This window comes from Patella vulgata, chromosome 2 (assembly GCF_932274485.2).
Source record: "Patella vulgata chromosome 2, xgPatVulg1.2, whole genome shotgun sequence".
NCBI classification, from domain to species: Eukaryota; Metazoa; Mollusca; class Gastropoda; family Patellidae; genus Patella; species Patella vulgata.
In genome coordinates this window covers 89035776-89059532 of record NC_065880.2, presented here as the reverse complement: position 1 = coordinate 89059532, position 23757 = coordinate 89035776, and the positions used below count along the sequence as shown (strand labels likewise).

The following is a 23757-nucleotide window of genomic DNA, read 5'->3' as shown; positions in this document are numbered from 1 at the left end:
CATACTCCCTCAAAGCTCAAGTATCAGAAGCCAATCCAGCAATGGCCAGAGAGGGATTTCTCGGGCCATTGCTTCAGGAATATGGTGATTCTCAAGTTATTTATAGTCACGAACCCTTTCAGACATTTTACAAAACCTCCAAATGTCTGCATTTACTCTATTCAGTCGGATGTTTTCAAAGAAGGGCATTGGGTCTAAAGAATTAATGTCCTACTGTTCTGCTCCGTCTTACTGTTCTGCTCCGACTGCAAAGCTAATAAAACTGTGGTGGGTTCTATTGCGTGCACGCCGATGTGTACATGGGACTTTCATTTTGCATTTCATCTGAACCACTGAACACTGTCCTTGTCAGGCCCTCCCTTAACCCTTTTTATGAGAGGTAAAAGTTAAACTGGATCTAAGTTCAGTCTTCTAAAAAGGGTTAAGTTTAGTATTCCCCAAAATACTCATTTATAGAAAGTGGCCATTGTGGATTTCAGAAATTCCCGAACCGGCCTAGAATTAGCATCTTCCATGTAAATGAAAGTAGCACCATTTGTTCTTGTATATAAAGGCTTTATTCTATCAAAATAATAAATAATAAAAGACCGTAATTCAGAATTATACAAAATAACTAAATGAATATGCATCAATGAGAACCATTAATTGTATTAAACAATTTATTATTTAGGTTAACTACCCAAGTAACAAACAGTAGCCTTGGATTTCAGTAAATATATATAAAAAAAATTGGCTCCATCTGTACAACAAATAAACAAATAATTGTTCAGCAGCTGCCAATATTCGGAAAAGGTCAATATATAATAACATCACGACATGTTATATAAACTATTAATTAGACATTAATTAACACGACTAAACCTTAATCAACAGTCGATGCCATCTTATGTGTTGGATTATCACTGGATTTGAATCCGATCTGCTGCTCAACGCTCATTGATGATCAAATCCAAAAATGGATAATCGAGACTATGGGTTTTTTTTGCACCGACTTTAGTAATGATGATCGAGGCTAGGCCTAAAATTCAGAGTGGATCAATTTGACTGAAATTTCCAACATATTCCTTTTACATTATCTAGTTTTTAACTATTATAGTGAGAACTACCAGCTCTTTATCTAATTTCCCATAATGCCCCTTTAGGAATTTGAGAAGTGCAGGCAAGTATTTTTTTTGCTTTTAGATCAGTATTTTTCCCTAAAAAAAGGAATCATACGTTTGACTAGGTATTCCCGAACAGGAAAATTAAAACGAGTGTGGCCTTAGTTGGTACAAGGTGTTTCAGAAGAAGAAATATTTAAATTTGTGTGGCCTTGTTATACAACAGAGTTTGATGTGGTATAAATGTACTGATTATTATTTACAGCTTCATCACAATTTACCGATATCAGATATTGACTGCGAAATATATCGGCCGATACAGATACAATTACCGATAGTGGTGGATATAAAACTATTAAACATTAAAATGTCTCGAATGACATGATAATCTATGTAGATATATGTCATTGTTAGTCAGGAAACGCATGGTAATCAACTTTCAGGAATTTATATACAGTTCCATACCGCAATGAATAGTTCCATACCAACGACACTAGTCAATGATAGATGGGACAACATAGCCTCTATTATTTCCTATATCACAATTTGATTAAATTTCAGGAACTTATATACAATTCCATACCTCAACGAAGAGTTCAATACCAACAACGTAACTAGCCACTGATGGATCAATCGGATTAAAATACAGATCTATATTTCATTTCGTTTTTTATACTTTCGATGGCCTACACTACATGAAGATCTGAAGACAAGTAAAACGAAATTTTGAACTATAAAAAAACAAAACGAAATAGGATCTGTGTTTTAATCAGATTGCTGGTCTGAATCGCTTTTCTAATATCTTATAGTTAAGAATTCAAATTACAATTTCTCATTGGCCTGGCACAGTTAGTAAAAGTTTATTGAGTTGGTATTGTAGTTATAGCAACTGGTTCAACATTTGTATCATCTAAATTCCTGCTTTAACTGCCAAATTCCAATTCCTGAGGTTTTGTCGAAATTACATAACTGCCTTAACATGGCCTTGAACTTGGCCGAGTCTCCTGGGGGCAGACGGTTTCCAAAATGATCTAAAAGTTCCTGAGTCATGGCTTGTCCATCATTTCGAGCTTGAAACGCGACATAGTTTCTGATATCCGTTAACAGATCCATATTAGTCGGATCCAGTCTGTCCGAAGATGTTTCGACGTTTGGATCGTCAGCAGAAGTCGCAGACTGTTGTTTACGTTGCCTCATTCTGGTTAAAAGTTCATCTGACGATATCGCAGAGTTGGTTGTTGCTACGTAACCCGACACCGATCCATCAAAATGTTTGGTTGTTGAGTCTTCTTTAGATTTCGCTTCCTCCTAGAAAAAAACAAATTAGAAAGCAGTCAATATAAAATGTGAGCAAGGTCACATGACCATTACGGCCTATATCAGTGGTTCTCAACCCTTTTTTGCCAACGGCAAACCTTGGAACATGAAAAAATAGCGGCACACCTGGCTAAATATATATGAAATATGTCTGAATTTTGCAAAATAAAAACATGTTAAGTCAGACGGAATACAACCGTAGACAGAGACTAATCATAGATACATAGAATGACTCAAATTAAATAAAGAAAAACACAGCTATGAACTTATCAGTAGACACCAGTGAATATTCAATTGGTTTTGCACATTTTCTTATTGTGCACAATTTCGAGGCACACCTGGTTGAGAATCACTGGACTATATTGTCAAGGGGGCCGCATTGATTCGGTGAGTAAACGTTAGCTCACTAATTGGGAGTTGTTTGATCTACGTGTTGACCAAGAAAGTTCATCAGTGGTGCAGGGTGAGGGCTGACAAGGGACAATGTATAGCCATTCGAATGGGATAAAAAAAAAAACAACCTAGGTCCCGTGCACATATTGGTGTACATATTGGCGTGCAGGTAACAGAACCCTTGACAGATGGAATTCAATATAAGAGTAGGCCGTACATAGCACCTCATAGTTGGAACAAAACAGTAGAACATTACACCCCATTTCAATTCCATATTGCCACTGCTTGGACTATTAGTCCATACAAAGTAGCAGTCTTGTGGAGCCACTATGGCGCAATGTGTAAGAGACTGGCTCACTAACGACGAGATCTATTTACCTTAGTTACAAGAGATATATATATTTACCTTAGTTTCTGTAGCTGGTATTATTTTACCCCCTCCATTTAATATCAAAGTATTTTTCTTCTTTCCAAATCTACGTCTGTAAAACAAATAGAACTCAAATATTTTACGTAAAACTCCTGACCAACAACATTTAGGAGCAAAAGTCTAATGACATATCAGTAAAAAACGTCAATTATTTTGGTGACAAGAATTCTATGGCCATGATGTATTTTTGTCGAACAACGTTTCAAGTGAAAACGGTATCTCCCAATTGGGTTCATTCATATTTACTCCAAAATCTAAATTTCAAAACTTATATAACCAGAGAAAGAGAGAGTTTAACGTCCACTCGACACAAACTGGGTCATTTCGGGACTTAACATATGGTTCAATTTTACTTCAATAATTCGTTTGCGCGTAGGGGTCTTTAGCAGTGGGAGGAAACTGGAGGACACAGAGAAAACCCACTCCTTGTCACGTATAACCAGGGAATCAAAACCACGCCAGTTGACTCAATGACAGACCTTATGATACAGCGCGCACACATGTTAACCCATTTCATTTTCAAAGCGCTACATTATAACACTAGCTAGCCATTTGTAAGCGCTGTACAAGCCAGTACAACCCTGGATAATTCACTGTAACAATACTTGGGAGCCACTGTGGCTAAGTGGGTAAGATGCTGGCTCGCTAGCCTAGAGGTCACATGTTCGACCCCTGCATTGGCAGAGAAAGTTCATCATGATTTCCCAGCGAAGTTTCACCTTTTCAGTGGTGTAGAACAAAGGGCCTGACAAGGGCAGCTGCAACCGGTATAGTCGTTTCGGATAGGATGAAAAACCGAGGTCCTGTATATACATTGGGGTGCACGTAAAATATCCCTTGGCAGTTCGAATTCGATACAAGAGTAGGCCATAGTGTCGCTGCCCAGGCAAAATTTCCCTCATAGCACACTGTATGGCGTACGCCCGTCTTCATTAGCCCAGCATAGTAGAACAGTGGGACATTAAACCCCATTTCATTTCATTTCATTTCTGTAAAAATACTTACTTGATTCCTCCATTTTGTCCCGTCCATGTTGGAACACCAGATGTCGCCGGTGTACAATTTGTTCTTGACTTTCGTAAAGCAGCTACGGCCTGCTTAGCAACCTTCTCCGCTTCTGCCTCGACGATAGCGTAATCTGGTCGACCACTGTCCATTATTTTATCATGTTTCATGGCACCTTGGATTCCTTCAAATAGAAAATGATCACCTTAAAATATTGTCCAGCTCAACGTTAAAAATATCTCTCACAACTCTATTTTTACCAATTAAAGATACACTATGGGAAATTAGATAAAGAGCTGGCAGTTCTCACTCTAATAGTTGATTATGGTCTGGATAAGTTAATTAATGTCTAATTAATAATTTAGAAAACATTTCAGGCCTAAAGAAAGACCTGCAATAGGAAGATTAAGCTCTTGTATAATGTATGTTTAATATTTCATAAGCAGAAGGTGTTTTATAAGTTATTAAAACATTTGTCAATCTGATAAATCAGGCTTTTTGTACCTTCCGAATGACTAGGCACCACCAGAGATAAGTGAAGACCAGACTAGTCAAGGGTCCAGTACAGTCCCTATCATTTCACAACTGACGTGGCCCTCTTAATATTGAAAGATGAGGAGAACTTACCTACTTTTTTGCATCTTCTGAATGAGTAACCACACTTTTGTTGTCAGACCCGGTACCCCACACTCACCACCCCTGACAAGGGCAGACGGGTGTCCCATTTAACTAACGTCATCATTATGTTGATGAAAATCAAGGAGAGAGAGAGAGAGAGAGAGACAAAATGGGGTTTAACTTCCACTCGACACAAACTATGTCATTTCAGGACTAACATTTGGTATTAATTTTATCTAAATAATTCGCTTGCGCGTAGGGTTCATTAGCAGTGGGAGGAAACATGCTAACCATTCAGCCAACCAACCCCAACCTCGAATCAAGGAGAACTTACCAACTTTTTTGAAGAGGTTTCGTAGAACGTAATCATCCTCCTGACTGGTATTTTGTTGTGTCTCATCATCTGGTTGTTCTCCACCAGTTGTAAACGTCTTTTGTTTTACTAAATGTGGAATTCTTTCTCCTTCAAATCCTGAAATAATAGCAATAGGGGTGTTTTTAGTAAAACCAATATCAGACACTTTTAGGGGACACTTAGTTGAGCGTTCTGTAATTAAATTCTCTCCCTTCCCTATACAACCCATGTACCAACATCATTAGACAATACCTCCATGACAGCTGATCATCATTTAAAAATCGTACTTAGTAAAATTTACACAAATAGGCAATGTTAGTTATTTGGAAGGGACAAAAGAGTAAGCTGTAGCGTCGCTGTCCAGGCCATATTTCCCTCACAATACATACACAGTAAAGCTTGTGTTCAGCGTGGTTTCCCCTTGTCAGTGATGCAGGACGGAGGGCCTGACAAGAACTGCCGTCTAGTCGTTCGGATGGGACGAAAAGCCGAGGTCTCGTGTACAGATTGGCGTGCACGTAAAAGATCCCTTGGCAGTTGGAATTCGATATAAGAGTAGGCGGTAGTGCCGCTGCCCGGGCAAAATTTCCCTCATAGCACACTGTATGGCGTATGCCCGTCTTCATTAGCCCAGTTTAGGAGCAGAACAGTAGGACATTAAACCCCATTTCATTTCATTTTGTGTCTGTCTTTACTAGCCTGACTGGCAGGACTTTAAACCCCATTTCATTCTACAGCATTTTCAAAGGATATCAAAATAAACCTACTTGCATCTCTTTTCTTCTTTTTGTGTTTTTTTCCTGAGTTATGGCTGCTACTTGAAGTTGTTGAGGTATCTTTAGATCGTGAGTGAGAATGTTTTGAGCTGGACGTTTGAGCGTCTGATTTTGAGGAAGATTTTTCACCATTTTCTTTCTCAAGTTTTTGTTTTTTATAATCAGCGTACGTTATAACAGTTTTTTTAACCGGTGTTGATGTGGAGGGATTATCCGTTTCTGAATTGAGATCATTTTTTGTTTTATTTTTTTCCATCTGTTGGCTCAGTTTACGAGCGAGTTCTCTCATCCGCGTCATTTCATTTGAGTCGAGCGTCGACGTGTATGCATCTTCTTCCTCGTCATGGGATTTTTTCGTCTTCATTTCATCAAACAAATTTTCCTTTTTATTAGGAATTTTGACATCAGACCCGGTTCCTGCGAATATGGCGCTAGTTTCTGTGCCTTCCTCATTATCTTTAGATCCAAGCGTAAATAGTTCATAGATGTCGTTACTCTTAAACAAACGCCTCTGCTTCGGATCCTTGAGCACACGGTTCGATAAAAACTGCTTGAAAATTTGTCTGCAAAACAGAAAACATTTGGGGAAATTCATTTTTTAATTTCCAGGTTCTTGATAAACAGAGAGAGATAGAGAAATGGAGTTTAACATCCATTAGACACAAAAAAGATCATTTCGGGACTAACATATGGTTTAATTTTATTTCAATTATTTGCTTGCGCGTAGTGGTCTTTAGCAGAGAAAACCCCTGAGGTTGGACAGGAGACCCCACTCCTTGTCACGTACAACCGGGGATTTGAAACCACACCAGCTGACTCAATGACAGGCTTTATGATACAACGCACACGCGCTAACCATTCGGCCATCCAACCCCAAGCTTGATAAACAAATAGTCACTTTAAAAAATTACTGTGTTTAAAATCTTAAAACTTAAATATCTGGAACTAAAATTTGTGTACACTGGACCTCGTTTTTTTGTGGGTTTTTTTGTCCCATCCAAACTACTATAAATTGTCTCTTGCCATTCCCTCGTTCCTGCACCTATATGACAAGGATGAAAATTCCGATGAACTTTCTCGACCGGGATCGAACAAGGGACCTCCAGGCTAGCGAGTTAACATCTTACTCACTGAGCGACCGTGGCTCCATTCAAATATATGTGCGAAAAGTAGTATAAATTGTGATCTGGTATTCTCTGTGACTTAAAATCCTACCTGTGATATAAAACTCTGATAATGCCCTACCTGTGATATAAATCTCTGATAATGCCCTACCTGTGATATAAAACCCTGATAATACCCTACCTGTGATATAAAACCCTGATAATACCCTACCTGTGATATAAAATCCTGATAATACCCTACCTGTCATATAAAACCCTGATAATACCCTACCTGTGATATAAAACGCTGATAATGCCCTACCTGTGATATAAAACACTGATAATATCCTACCTGTGATATAAAACACTGATAATACCCTTCCTGTGATATAAAACCCTGATAATACCCTACCTGTGATATAATATCCTACCTGTGATATAAAATCCTGATAATGCCCTACCTGTGATATATTTTCTCCTCTATCGTACCCGACGTCAATAATCTATAAATAGTAACTTGTTTCTTTTGTCCGATTCGCCATGCCCGTTCACGGGCCTGTGTGTCCGTGCTTGGGTTCCAATCAGGATCAAATATAATTACACGATTGGCTCCCGTTAAATTTACACCTAAGCCCCCAACTCTAGTCGTCAGCAGAAATACGTAGATATTAGGATCCTGAAAGAATGAGCAAATCAATCGGATTAAAATACAGATCTATATTTCGTTTCAATTTTTTATACTTTTGATGGCCTACACTACATGAAGATCTGACCGGTTGTAGTGGAAGGTCGCATCAGGGGTCATGTGAGTGGCTTTTGACCCTATGATGTCAGACATTGATTAACCAATCAGCGTTGAAGTTTCTAGTATCATACACCACACCAAGAACCCGCCCTAACAGACTGTTTCATTGGACAATCCCTTACATCAATTAGAACACATGTTATATGACGTAAATTCTGCCCGGAGAGCGTGGCTAAGGCCTACTCTTATATCGAATTCCAACTGTCAAATGTTCTTTTGCATCAACAGAAAACTTAAACTAAATTATTTTAAGGATCCTGCTTTTTGATTGGTTGGGGATTAAAATCTTAGTACAAATTTTAGCCAATGAAAAGCCAGTATTCTTAAAATATTTTAGTTTAAGTTTTCATGAATAAGGACCCAGAATTACAAATAAATAAATTGTTTAATTAAATACCTGATTAAATTTAGAAATTAAAGGTTGTCTACCACCTATAGTTGTTTTACCATCCATTCGTAAATATTCATATTTCTTCTGTTGTACAAAAAACTCTAATATATCCAACATCTAAAATATATAAATATCCAACATCAAAAATATATAAACTCTAATATATCCAACATCTAAAATATATAAACTCTAATATATCCAACATCAAAAATATATAAATATCCAACATCAAAAATATATAAACTTTAATATATCCAACATCTAAAATATATAACAAAAACAAAACACTCAAACATTCAAGTGTGCTAATACAATTAACACTACTATAACACATACTTACGGAAAACATCTACTTATTTATTTGGGCGACGTTTCTAAGAGAATTCTCTCAATGTTTTCAAGCTAATGAGAGAATACTCTTCGAAACGCCGCCCAAATAAATAAGTAGCTGTTTTTTTCCATAGGTAAGTGTTATAGTTTATTGCTCTATCCAGTTACTAAATACCTCAAAAAGATTACAATTAACACTGTAACCTGGGTATCATTTAATCTTGTGTATTTAGCACCAATTTCTTTCATATTCATTCAATATCAAATCTTTGTTTAAAATTTCGTAAAGTTCATTTAAAATCACCTAATTTTTAAACAATGATTTGATATTAAACGAATGTGAAAGAAATTAGTGCTAAATACACAAGATTAAATGATACCTAGATCACAGTGCCAGTACCTCCTAGTTAGCTCCCCTCATCCAGAAAAACATTTGCGGTAGCTGGTTTGACAAATTAGGCTAACATACATTAATTACACACAGAAATCAAATGAAAAACCTGAGTAACTTTGGGGGGTTAGATGGCCGAATGGTTAGCACGTGAGTGCTGTATCATAAGATCTAGTATGGTTTCAATTCCCCGGTTGTACGTGACAAGGAGTAGGGTCGCCTGTCCAACATCTTACGTTTTCTCTGGGTCCTAAGGTTTCCTCCCATCGCTAAAGACCCCGACGCGCAAGCGAATTTATGAAATAAAATTGAACCCTATGTTAGTCCCAAAATTACCTAGTTTGTGTCGAGTGGACGTTTACCCCCCCACCTCTCTCTCTCTCTCTCTCTCTCTCTCTCTCTCTCTCTCTCTCAGTAACTTTCTCGAAGAACACTGGGACTGAACCCGCTATCTCAGTTTGACGTGAGCTAACAACATTTTAATTGGGAGGAGCAGCAATTTCGACATAAAATAAACCGTACCTTTGTACTCTGTGAGAAGAGTAAAACTTTGTGTCCTTGTTTTTTCCACAATCGTAACAACGCTTCCACAACGATCATTTTACCTGATCGGGTATAATAACCATATTTTAAACTCTCATCGTTTTCAACTTCTTTTGGATCAAAGACTTTTGGTCCTCCGGTACAAATATCGGGATGATTACAGATCTTACGTAGTGTAATTAATCCAGCAAATATCTGCAAGAAATAAATTTGTTTAAACAGCATTTAGTTACTGGCTCAGAATATGATATAATTTTATGAAATACAAGTTACTTGAGAGAGAGAGAGAGAGAGAGAGAGAGAGAGAGAGAGAGAGAGAGAGAGAGACTCACACATCGTTTCAGGACTAACATATGGTTTAATTGTATTTCAATAATTCGCTTGCGCGTAGGGGTCTTTAGCAGTGGGAGGAAACTTGAGGACCCAGGGAAAACCCACGAGGTTGGATAGGCCACCCTACTCCTTGTTACGTACAACCAGGGAATCGAAACCACGCCAGTTGACTCAATGACAGACCTTATGATACAACATGCACACATCGACCATTCGGCCATCCATCCCCCCCCCCCCCCCCCCCGATAAATACAAGAAAACCCTATTCAAAATATCACAACAAAAACTAATTCAGATAGGCCAATTCTATTTCAATAACTCGCTTGCATGGGGATCTTTTGCGTTGGGAGAAAAGCGGAGGTCCTGGAAGAAACCCACATGGTTGGGAAACATTACAGAAATAAGCAAAGTAACTTGGATATCATATAATTACAAAAAAGTACAAATTTGGAATTTGTTTGATAAGAGGAAAACATTTTTATTATTCTGAAGAAATAGGGGTAAAATTTTAACGATGTGTTCCTGAAAAACAAAATTTCAGTACCTGATATTTTCCCTGTAAAATACTCTGACATTCTCTCGACGCTAAATACTCTTCATATACATCATGTTGATTATCTGTCAACCGACAAAACAATACCTTAATTTAAAAAAAAAATATAGATCAAGCAATTGTCATTCTGTTTTTCGACAAAACAAAACCTGAAGAAAATTAATGTGGTGTTCACACCAAATATAAAACTGTTTATACATCAAAATAAACACAATCTGATTAAAAACAGATCTATATTTCGTTTCGTTTTTTTATACTTTCCATGCACCTCACACCAAAAACTTGCCGTAACAGACTGTTTCATTGGCTTAACCCAGACACCATTCAGAACACCAGTTAAATAACAATGCTTCCAGATCCAAGTGTAGTAAAGACAAGTAAAACAAAATTTTGAACTATAAAAAACAAAACGAAATAGGATCTGTGTTTTAAGCAGATTGAAATAAACATGATCTGTTCTAGAAAACAAATGAAACCCCCAAATTCAAACAGATTCCTACTTTCATTTTTAAACCAAATCAAATACAAAAAAGACATAAATTTCTATTAGAATTTCTATTTCAACAAAAGTTTGGTCATCAACATGTCATTGTGTATATTCAATTTATTTGATTGATTAATTTTCTGAAAACCTTCAAGATTTACCTGTTCATTTTTCTCTGGTAAATCCAAGTTAACCTTGACATCGGCCTTCATTCTGCGCAGTAAAAATGGATTGATTGTATCTCGTAAAATAGAAGCACATCTATAAGCTGTTTCCACCTAGTGACAGATATATTATAGTAAATTTAAAGTAGCTAAGTCTCTAACTCAATATCCTCAAAAATCTTCGACATTGAAAACACAAATTATTCATCAATTCAAATTAACATTGGTCTTGTGATCTTACAGGGAAAAGATGGGCTTCTGATATCCAATATTCAAGACAAAATAAATATTTTGTCTTTGGTACACGAATCGTGTACCATAATGCGTTTCAGTGCCATTTGGAACAAGGGACTCAAAGAAAGGGCTAGACATATTCCACAAGTCATGTCAAATGGTGACGCTATATTCTTATCTGGAGAGCATGCGCAATAAATACCATCGGTTTAGACTGGAATAACCAAACGCTAAAGATTGTCTTCAATTGAGACTTTAAGCGTATTTCGCCGAACATAACTGATTAGAAATTACAGTAAAAACAGAAACGATTGAATGTAAATCAGTTTATATACATTCATATTACATTATTATATGCATTGCGACCCATTTGTGTCAATTTCTAGATCCCAAATATTAGCGATTTAGCTCCTTTAAGGTACAGAATATTAAAACATAAAACCCAATATTTACGCTGTGCAAAGTGTTCTCTTATAGTTATTAAACACAAATGATACATTATTAAACTAAAGTTAAAGTGGCATAAGGTAAGATTAGATAAAGAGATAGTTAAAAAATAGATAATGAAAACAGAATATGTTGAAAATTTCAGTCAAATGACTTCACTCTGAATCAAGATACATGTATTAGCAATTCAATTTTAGGTCTAGCCTCTATCATCATTAATGACGCTGTGATGATAATAAACAAGTCCTGATTATTTTTACGTAATTTTATCCACAACAAAACGTATTTAAATCCACTAAACGATGGTAGACTAACGATGGCGTGATATATCATTGAATTAATGTATCACAATACACCTTCTCACGATTGTTGTTTTCTTGGTAAATATTGATCTGGTTATGAATTGTGATACGAATCGTATCGTAGCACCTGAATCGCAATACGTATCGTATCCTACCATGTGAATTGTAATACATTTTGTATCGTGACTGCAATGACAATACTCAGGCCTGGAAATAACAGTTTTAGATGTACCTGACAAAATGTCTGGCACTAATGAAATAGTACCAGACATTTTCAACTAAGTGCCAGACATGTATTAATAATATCAATAAAAAAGACAAGACAGAGGTTTTGTGTCTTGACAAAGTCTCAATTTGTGCCTGACATTGTCTGTGACAGGTGCTTTATTTCCAGGCTTGGCAATACCCAGCACGACACTGGAGATATTATAGAAACAATCATTTTATAAACCTACCTGTATTTGTGTAGCATTAGAATAACCACCTTGTACAATGGGAACCGAGAAATGCTGTAGAAAATCTGGCAGTGTTCCAAGTTTACCGGGAAATATAAAATCAAACAAGGACCATAACTCTTTCAGGTTATTTTGTATCGGTGATCCAGATAGTATGAGGCGGTGTGATGTTCGGAACTAAAACAAAAGAATAAAATATTAGAATTAAAAACTAAATTACAAGGTAATTCAACTTAAATAAACATAACACAATTAAAGGAGCCAAGTCTTTGACTCAATATCATCCACCGTCTTTATGATACAGCGCGCGCACGCTAACCATTCAGCCATCCACCCCCCCCACAATTAAAGGAACCAAGTCTTTAACTCAATATCATCCACAGTCTTCGACGATGCAAACACAATCTGATTAGAATACAGATCTATATTTCGTTTCGTTTCTTTTATTTTTCGATGGTCTACACTACATGAAGATCTGACCGGTTGTAGTGGGAGGTCGCGTCGGAGGTCATACAAGCAGCTTTTGACCCTTTGACATCAGACATTTGATTAATCAATCAGCGTTGATGTTTCTAGTGGGTTACCCAAAGTTCTGTGCACCCCACGGCAAGAACTCGCCGTAACAGACCATTTCATTGGCTAACCCCTCTCAGAACGCGGTTTATATAACAACTCTTAAAGATCCTAGTGTAGTAAAGATGAAATAGGATCTGTGTTATATAACAACTCTTCCAGATACTAGTGTAGTAAAGACAAGTCAAACGAAATTGTGAACTATAAAAACGAAATGAAATAGGATCTGTGCTTGTCTACGATATTACCCTTGCTGGAAGTGTACATAAAACTCTAGGAGAGAACGAACGAACGAAACGAAACGAAACGAAACGAAACGAAACGAAACGGAAAACGAAACGAAACGAACGAACGAGGATCTGTGTTTTAATCAGATTAATTTTAAAAAAATAAAATCATTGTTTTTACCTGTTTACAAGCCAGTGTGGCCTGAGCATCTGGGTTTCTGATTTTATGACCTTCATCTAGTACGATATAATGCCAGTTATAGGGTAACACGTCGTCTTGGTAACCAACTAATGTATTATACGATGTTATTATAACACCACGATCTTTAACGATACTTCGTATTAACTCAGACTGAAAAATAAGATTTAATTTTAAAACCTCTGAGCATCATCTACAATATCCAGAACGAAATGCTGAATATTGAAATTTTGAAACATTTAGCATGAAAATGGATTTCACAATATATCATTCAAAATCTAATATATCATCATATTCCGATTAGACAACCCCAAAATATAAAATATCCCTGCGTTGAAGAAAGAAAATAACTATATGTAGGGTTCCTAGCTCTCATTATTATTTTGTAGAGGTGAGTTGAGGGAGGGACGGGGGAAACTTTTCTCATGTTAATCACCAAAACTGTTCCTCTTGCCATGAAGTGACATACATGTACACTGGCATAATACACTGAATGTATGTGAGCTGGACTGACACGGACAATTGCAGCCCCCCCTCCCCCCCTCGCCGAATATCTTTTCTTTTATTATTGTTGTTATAGACCCTTAGCGGAGAAAGAGTGATAAATGGGGTTTAACATCCACTCAACACAAACTAGGTCATTTTGGGACTAACGTAAGGTTCAACTTTATTTCAATAATTAACTTCGCATAGGGGTTTTTAGCAGTGGCAGAAAACCGCGGGGAGGCTGGACAGACAACCCTACTCCTTGTCATGTAATTGAAGGGAATCGAAACCATGCCACTTGACTCAATGACAGGCCTACTGACCCAATGCGCACGAATTAACCATTTGGCCACCAAACCCTCCAGACCCTGAGTGGACAATGACAATAGGAATCAATTTATTCTTACCTCTTTTCCTGAATAAGAACCAGAAGAATGGAGAACAGCCACTCTGAAAGGAGGCCACCATTTGTGAAATTCTTTCACCCACTGATGCATGACTGTAGCTGGACAGACGATCATACATGGTCCCAGTCCCCTATACCTAAAAATACATATAACAAATACTGATGAGAGAAAGAGAGAGAGAGAGAGAGAGAGTGAGTTTAACCTCCACTCAACATAAATTAGGTCATTACGGGACTGTCATATGGTTCAATTTTATTTCGATCATTCGCTGGCGTGTAGGGGGGGTCTTTAACAGTGGGTGGAAACCGAAGGATCCTACTAAATGTTACATACAAACAGGGAATCAAAACAACAGACATGACTCAATGACACAGAGAGAGAGAGAGAGAGAGAGAGAGAGAGATGGTGTTTAACGTCCACTACACAAACTAGGTCATTTCGGATCTAACATATGGTTTAATTTTTTTTCAATAATTCGCTTGCGTGTAGAGGTCTTTAGCAGTGGGAGGAAACCGGAGGACTCGGAGAAAACCCACGAGGCTGGACAGGCGACCCTACTCCTTGTCACGTACAACCGAGGATTCGAAACCACGAGAGTTGACTCAATGATGCAGCGCGCATGTGCTAACCATTCGGCCACCCAACCCCCGAATCAATGACAGACCTTGTGATCTACAAAACACACGTTTAACCATTCGGAAATGAAATGGGGTTTAACGTCCTACTGTTCTGCTCCTACTGGGCTAATGAAGACTGTCATACGCCATACAGTGTGCTATGAGGGAAATTTTGCCCGGACAGCGGCACTACGGCCTACTCTTATATCGAATTCCAACTGTCAAGGGATCTTTTACGTGCACGCCAATGTGTACACGGGACCTCAGTTTTTCGTCCCATCCGAACAACTAGACAGCTGTCCTTGTCAGGCCCTCCTTCCTGCATCACTGACAAGGGGGAACCACGCTGGAAAATCTGAATGGACTTTCTCCGCCAATGCAGGGATCGAACACCCGACCTCCGGGCTAGTGAGCCAGCATCTTACCCACCGTTACCCCTTAATCATTCGATCACATAACCACTCAGTTGGGGAGTGAAGGGTAAGCATATTAACAGTTGGTCCCTCCACATAAATAAATATTTTACTCCAAAGTAACTACTTACGGAAAATGTTTATTAGGAAGTTTACTTTGACGAAGAGCTGCAAGAAACGCAATCATCTGAATCGTTTTACCCAGACCCATTTCATCTCCCACAATTCCTCCAGCTTCCTGTCCGTGTAATTCCCACAACCATCGGACTCCAGTTCTTTGATATCTGAAAGAGAGGGGGCATCCAATCAAAGAGTGAAATTTAAATTTATAAAATTTGAAATTGTTGTTAACTTTGTTTTAAAAGCTACAGTATTTTATTTGAATATAAATTTATCTTTTGAAATAGTTAAAATGTCTTCCGTTCTAATTTCCTGAATAATAGAACCTATACTTGAGTCTTGACACGTGTGATAATTTTAACCAATGGAAAAATTGATTATTCAAGTTCAAGGTTGAATATTAGCGACTGTCTTATAGTTTATAATATGTTTTTCCATTAGCTCAAATGACCGCCACACGCATAATTTTGTGCAATTTATCCAATCAAGTACAGTGTTACTTATTCCAGGGTATGTGGGCCCCTACATGTGTATTATCAACATCTTTAGTTCGTAACGAGAAATAAACAACAATAATTGACTTCTCTGATGTTTGGTAGAATTTTATTTAGAGATTATTAACGTTATTTTTTACAAAAAATTTTGGGGTCCTGGACCGAAGCGTGCAGGCGAGGAGAAACAAGGAATCAATTCAACATGGCCTTGATGGGATATAACCATGGAGTTGTTCCAGGCATCACCAAACCATTGTACACCAACTGAAACTAATTTCAATAACATTATTGAATAACGTGAGTTTTGTATTATTCAAAATGGCTTACGACTATAAATAAAGAGTTTGTACTAACTTGAATAATTTACTCCAGATTCTACCTGGTACAACTAATCCTCCGTCAAATTCCTCATCTTCATCTTCTACATCACCTAATTCTTGTCTTCGTAATTCTTCTTTTTGAAACATTCTGTAATATAGTTAATCACATGGTACAAGGAATTACTATAAACAAGGAACGGCCATTTTGTCTGACAGTTTCAGTCTGATTTTCGCAAAATTTGAACTCAACCTACATAATGGTGTAACACTGATAAATTTTTAAAATTGAATACAAATTGTGATTTCTAGTGGGTCCACAAGCTAAAAATGTGATTTTTCAAACTATCGGGGGGCCATGAATCCAAAACAAACCGAGATCTTTGGGACATGAACATAAATTCCAAGTTTCATCAAAATTGTCACCTCTAGGGGGTCCACATCCATGTTATAGCATATTTTTACAGTAATTACTATCAACAATTCATGGTCAGTGTTTTATGAGCATGCCAATCTGTACGTAAGTTTCTTATCCCATCTGAACGACTAGACAGCTGTCCTTGTCAAGCCCTCCGTCATGTATCATTGACAAGGGGAACAACGCCGGGACATCCTGAGGATATATCTTGACCAACACTGGGTGCAAACCCAAGACATCCAGGCTAGCAACCTAGTGTCTTACTCACTGAGCCACTGCAATCTGATTAAAATACAGATCTTTATTTCGTTTTGTTGTTTTTATCCTTTCGATGGCTTCTACTACATGAAGACTGGACCAGTTGTAGTGGAGGGTCGCGTCAGAGTCAAAGGTCATAAGAGCAGCTTTTGACCCTATGACGCATTGATTAACCAATCAGCCTTGATGTTTCTAGTGGGTTGCCCACAGTTTCATGCACCTCACGCCAAAAACTTGCTGTAACAGATCATTTCATTGGCTAATCCCTCACATCAACCAGACGCGGGTTATAAAACAACTCTTCCAGATCCTAGTGTAGTAAAGACAAGTAAAACGAAATTTTGAACTATAAAAAATGAAACGAAATAGGATCTGTGTTTTAATCATTGAGTCACCGTGACTCCTATCATGTATATAAACAACAAACTTACTGAAGTCGTTTTTGGAAGTATCTGGTATCTCCATCATCTTTAGTTTTTCTAATTACAGTCGATTCTTTTTTTACTTTTACAACTTTTACACGTTTGACAACACCAATTCCGTTACTTGCTTTCTGGGGTTTTCCAGTTCCCTTTATTTTAGGGGTTTTCCCTATCTGTGATGGATCAAGTTCTGAAAATAAACGATATTGTTAGGTTTAGTGTATTTCATAAGATAATGTATTCAAATCATTTTTATCTAAGCCAAGTTTGTCTGGAGAAAGAAAGCATAAACAGCGTCATGATTGACAATAAAACCTTGAAGTGGCAGCCCTGTTAATCAGACATTATTGGAGAGCCATGGAGGCTAAGAAGGTAAGACGCTGGCTCGCTAGATTAGAGGTGCGTGTTCAAACTCTGCATTGGCTGAGAAAGTTCATCGAGATTTTCAGACATGGTTTCCCCTTATCAGTGGTGCAGGACTGAGGGCCTGACAAGGCCAGCTGTCTAGTCGTTCGGATGGTATGAAAAACTTAGGTCCTGTGTACATATTGGCATGCACATACAAGATCCCTTGGCAGTTGGAATTCGATATAAGAGTAGACCATAGCGCCGCTGCCCAGGAAAAATTTTACTCATAGCACACTGTATGGTGTATGCCCGTCTTCATTATCCCAGTTGCAGCAAAACAGTAGGACGTTAAACCCCATTTCATTTTCATATTAGACATTATTATCAAACTGACACAAAAAAATAAAAGTCTCCTCACCTTCCTCGGAATCAGCGTACAGTTCCTGATCTTGTGGAACATATTCTTCATCACTTTCCCCGCCAATTTCTCCATCTTCCAATTCCTCACCACTCAACTCGGGATCATCGGGACTGACACCTATCGGTAATATCTTCCTTCGTCTTGCTAGCCTACATTCACCGGAGTTATCCTCCCCTTCTGTATTGCTTTTAGCCTTCTTCTCAGAAGAGCAGTCATCGCGCGAACTTGTCTCCTCCAATGTGATAGTTTCTGAAGCTCTTTTAATGCCTTTCTTTTTGTTTAGTTTATTTAAAAGATATAATCGTAATTCTTCTTTTCTTGTATCAGAATCCGGTTCCGTTTCATCGGTAACGGTTTTCTTAGGTGCGGCACAATCTTTGACGATTGTCCCAAACGGGGTCATCTCCCCAACTCGGATCATTCTCTCTCGTTCAGACTCTGTAATGGTGTCCTTTTTCAAAATTTCACTCATACCACCATCATCATAATCTGAAATATGAATCAACTAGAAATCAGTTGCCATATAAATTTGGGTCTAATGGTTCTCCTCTGCTACGATTCCTGACAAATGTCCGGTTGTTCAGATGGGACAAAAAACCAACGTTCTGTGTTCGCACTGGCATAAGAGGGGTTGAAAGGTCTAGTGGTTAACATGTGCCTGTGTAATCACAAGGTCTGTCATTGATTCAAGTGGCGTGGTTTTGATTCCCTGGTTGTACGTGACAAGGAGTAGGGTCGCCTGTCCAACCTTGTGGGTTTTCTCCGGGTCCTCCGGTCCGGTTTCCTTCCACTACTAAAGACACCTACGCGCAAGCAAATTATTGAAATAAAATTGAACCATGTTAGTCCCGAAATTACATAGTTTGTGTCAAGTGGAACATAAACCCCATTCCTCTCTCTAGTATTTATAAATATTCATCTCTAACCTGCAGCGACACATAAAGACACATTCCCCACTAGTGTTCGAACAATCTGAATCCATGAAGTTTTCATATTTTGGGCTGCAATTATGTGCAAAGTATCTTACCATCTTCATCGCTTATCTCCCTTTCCACTCCGTCTAATTTAGCTTGTAAAACTTTTTTTCTGGACATTAATTTCTTCATCTGTTTCAACTACAACATAAACAGAAATAAAATAAAATGAAATGGAGTTTAACGTGCTAACCATTCGGCCACCCAACCCCCGACTCAATGAAATGAAATGGGGTTTAACATAATACTGTTCTGCTCCGAACTGGGCTAATGAAGACGGGCATACGCCGTACAGTGTACTATGAGGGAAATTTTGCCCGGACAGCGGCACTACAGTCTACTCTAATATCGAATTCCAACTGTCAAGGGATCTTTTAAGTGAACGCCAATGTGTACACGGGACCTCGATTTTCATCCCATCCGAACGACTAGACAGCTGTCCTTGTCAGGCCCTAAGTCCTGCATCACTGACAAGGTGAAACCACGTCGGAAAATCTGGATGAACTTTCTCGGCCAATGCAGGGATCGAACACCCAACCTCCAGGCTAGCGAGCCAGCGCCATAGCCACTTATCCACCTTGATCCCCGATTAAACAGAAAACATGGGGATTAAACAGCACATCTTCTTCCCCTTTCGTCATTTAAAGTCGTTTCAAAGATAAACATATTCATACCACTTAATAGAAATATTGCAAAGTAAAGATCACCAGGATAAAACCTAGTCTCAAGGTTTCTTTTATGTATATGTTAATTTTAAGACAGGACCTCAGTTTTCCATCCCATCCGAAGGACTAGACAATGTCCTTGACAGGCCCTCTATCCTGAACAATTGACACTGAAAAACTGACAATGGGAAACTGCATCAGAAAATCCTGAGGAACATTCTTGACCAATACGAGAATCAAACCCAGGGCTTATGATTAGTGAGCCAGCACCAATCTCAATGATCCACTGTGGGCCCCCTTCTTGTTTTCAAGTGACTAAATGCAGATTAAAGCGGAAATATGGGAGATTAGTATAGAGAGCTGACAGTTCTCGCTATAATAGATAAAAAATAGATAATGTAAACAGAATATACTGAAAATTTTAGTCAAATAGATCCACTTTGAATCGAGATATTAGCGATTGAATTTTAGGCCTAGCCTCGATCATCATTACCAAAGTCGGTACGATAAAAAACAAAGTCTCGATTATCCATGTTTACATTTAATCATCCTTCACAAAACGTATTCTAATCCGCTAAATATCGCAGGCTAGCGATGGCATCTAGAGTTTATTATGGTCTGGATAAGTTAATTAATGTCTAATTAATAATTTAGAAAACATTTCACGCCTAAAGAAAGACCTGAAATAGGCAGATTTAGCTTTTGTATACTGTATGTTTAATCATACAAACCTTGTTGCCTTTAGATTTGAGAACAGAATCAAGACGTCGTTTAACTTCAGGATTACTGGTGTCACCTTTACTCCATTGAGCAACAACTTTTAAAATATGTACAAGATCGGTTTTAGTTTGTCTGAAACATAAAACAATGGTTTTATTTATCAAAAAACATAAACATAAAAACATTGGTTTCGTTTATCAAAACCCGAATGGTTATACAAATAGTTTTACGTGACATGGGATATCAATAAGCATAGAGGCTATGGTTAGTTTGTATTTTAGCTGGTTTTACACCAATTGAATATAGAGGAAGATGTTGTGTGAAATGTAATGAAGTGAAATGGCATTTTATATCCTACTGCTATACCAACAGGGCTAATAAAGACAGACACTTGTTGAGGCCAATTTTGCCTGGGCAGCAGTTTATCTATTTACTTTTCTTTCTTCGAATTCCCACTGCCAAGAGTTCTTTTATATGCATGCCAGGCCTTCCGTCCTGCAACAATGACATGACAAAACTAGAATGGGTAGAAAGCTAAACCGAACTGACAACGAAACCTTGATAGGCCATCCAATTCATCATATTAATAAACAATTAACATACCTTATATCATCTTCAACTCCTTTTATTTCTTTTTCAATTATTTTACGAACTCTCTTTTCTTCTTCTTCTGCCAACATTTGTCCCACTTGATCCATGACACCTGAAATCAAAATAACAAAAATCATAAGAGAGAATTTTGCCCTGATAGTGGCGTTTCCCTGCCTCCAATTCGTACCATAAAAGAGAGTATTTTGCCTTGACAGTGGTGTGTTCCTGCCTCCTACCAGATAAGAGAGTGATAATTTTGCCACATCAATCGGGTCCTAACATAAAGGATAGTGTAATTTTTATTCTATCTGCAAATAGGACTCTCTTCAAGTCGTACGTTATTATAAAACTAAGCCACAAACTTATCAAAGAGAAAAATTGAATGAATCTTTTTAATAATGTCCTTACCTTTTTCAAATTCATCTTGATCAAATATATTTAAACCCAATCCTTCCAATTCTCTCATCGACTGATCTTTTAATTCCGCTTGTGGAATCAGCCGTGTGTTAATCAGGAAGGGATCTTCAGTGGGTTTAGTTGCTTCCTTCTCCTTCACAGGAAGAGGGATCAACTGTATTCCACCCGATGTACTTGTCGATGCCTTATCCTCATTTCCCTCTGTCGATTCCTCCACTTTTTCTTCTCCTTTGTCCGCCATTTTGTATCAATGATCCTGTGGTAATATAAACCAAGAGACTAGGTCATTTTGGGACTAACATATGGTTCCATTTTATTTCAATAATTCACTTGGGCGTAGGGGTCTTTAGCAGTAAGGGGAAGCCAGAGCAGAAAGCTCACAAGGTTGGGCAAGCAATCCTACTCCTTGTCACGTATAACCAGGGAATTGATCTTTTAAAGACATTAAAGGAGCTAAATCGCTAACATTTGGGACCTTGAAATTGACAAAAGTGGGTCGCAACGCATATAATACTGTAGTATGAATGTATATAAACTGATTTACATTCAATGGTTTCCGTTTTTACTCCAATTTCAAATCAGTTATGTTCGGCGAAATAAGCCAGCAGTCTCAAGCGAGTGCAAATTTCTAGCGTCTGGTTATTCCTGTCTACATACGCCGTTTGATTTGGTGCAATGTGTCTAGCCTCGTCCCTCTCAATACAACTGGGGCTGAAGCGCATTAGGGTGCACGATTCGTGTACCAATGGTAAAATGTTTATTTTGTCTTAAATATTGGATATCAAAAGCTCATCTTTTTCCGGTAAGATCACAGCATGAATGTTGATTTAATTTGACAAATAAATCGTGTTTTCAATGTAAAAGATTTTGGATGATATTGAGTTAAGAGACTTAGCTACTTTAATATTGAATCAGAACATATAATTTCTAATGATCAAACTTCTAAACAAAAATGAAATATTTTGAGGTCAGGTTTTAGTAATTTTAATCTAGATAGTTTATTATTTATAATCTTGAATAAATTATAAATGATTAAAATTAAATGGACGCCTTTTGTTATTTTACAAAGAAATTGATCAAGAAATAAATATTTTGTGTTGATCACCAAAATCAAGCAGATATTACACTTACTACTTGTGTAAATGAAGTGCTTGAATATTTAAATGCTGACCTTTGCTTTATTTTGCAGAATTTTGTCAGCGTTATGCAATCTTCAAAACATTGATTTTGATTGATGAATTGTCGATTCTGTATTTCTCGAAACACAGTTTTGAAATTGGGTGACCTCTTTTGTTTGCTGCTTTTGTGACAATAAATTTTGTAGAAATGTCCACTGCCTTGGTTTACATCGTCGAATTAAAGTTTAGTTCCCATTCAGTTATCTGAACTTCTGATTATTGAACCATTGTCAACACAGAATTTTAAAACAAACTACTTTGTCGGCCATATTTCTTTTACACAAGGCACAAGGGGAACCTACTTTGACGTACCAATGTCTATTTTTAGACATCCACTAGAAAATGGGATATTCCCCTTTCAGCTCTGATTTTCCAAGAACTTGAGTTGAAGCGCTAAATATAAATAGATCTAAGAAATTATTAAAATTCAAATGCAATTTTATTTGTTTTTTTCATTCCGAGTGTGAAGTCTACGCTTTTTACATCCCTGGCACTGAATATATTATTATTTATTTCTATTAAAGGGGGTTATCTCCCATTATTCATAAAACCCAAATTCATCGGCTGTGGCTCAATATGATCAAAAAAAAAAAAAAAAAAAATAAATAAATAAATAACAAGAAATCGTGAAAAAGAACGGTAAAAATAGTTCATTATAACAATGGTAGCCTACATCATGGCGGGGGGGGGGGGCAATTTTTTTTCCGTTTAGTTTATCCCTGGCAAGTTTTGGAAAGTACATTTACTTTTACCATAACTAAGCTCCACTGCAAATATACCCAACGTATATCGCCCACTGCAAATATATCAATGGCATTACCCACTGCAAATATACCTAACATATCGCCCACTGCAAATATATCCATGACATTACCCACTGCAAATATACCCAACGTATATCGCCCACTGCAAATATATCCATGACATTACCCACTGCAAATATACCCAACGTATATCGCCCAC

The 23757-nt window shown here is 37.6% G+C and overlaps 1 protein-coding gene across 2 annotated transcripts; it reads right to left on the bottom strand.

Annotated features, from left to right (window-relative positions):
- Positions 1-544: 544 nt before the first annotated feature.
- On the bottom strand, positions 545-23065 carry LOC126810042 (DNA excision repair protein ERCC-6). Of its 2 annotated transcripts, none has more exons than XM_050534975.2 (22): positions 22748-23065; positions 21608-21872; positions 21212-21311; positions 20620-20740; positions 19277-19364; positions 18247-18738; positions 17490-17670; positions 16420-16533; positions 15583-15735; positions 14422-14557; positions 13511-13681; positions 12530-12706; positions 11089-11205; positions 10435-10530; positions 9537-9752; positions 8300-8410; positions 7559-7773; positions 5986-6557; positions 5198-5335; positions 4246-4429; positions 3217-3292; positions 545-2408 (listed from the first exon to the last, which is right to left on the bottom strand). In XM_050534975.2, exons 2-22 carry the CDS (start codon positions 21855-21857, stop codon positions 2007-2009), a joined length of 4110 nt encoding a protein of 1369 aa, XP_050390932.1. In that variant the 5' UTR covers positions 21858-21872; positions 22748-23065; the 3' UTR covers positions 545-2006. The 2 variants fall into 2 exon arrangements, with proteins under 2 accessions (XP_050390932.1, XP_050390931.1); XM_050534974.2 differs by having other exon boundaries at positions 22788-23065.
- Positions 23066-23757: the final 692 nt, after the last annotated feature.

Excerpts from the sequence above, each read along its gene's own strand:
- LOC126810042 (XM_050534975.2), bottom strand. The coding sequence starts at position 21,857 with ATGGCGGACAAAGGAGAAGAAAAAGTGGAGGAATCGACAGAGGGAAAT. Across the intron at positions 17,671-18,246 it reads GTACGCTGATTCCGAGGAAG|AACTTGATCCATCACAGATA; the intron begins GTGAGGAGACTT and ends GTTTATTTTCAG. Across the intron at positions 2,409-3,216 it reads TACCAGCTACAGAAACTAAG|GAGGAAGCGAAATCTAAAGA; the intron begins GTAAATATATAT and ends GTTTTTTTCTAG.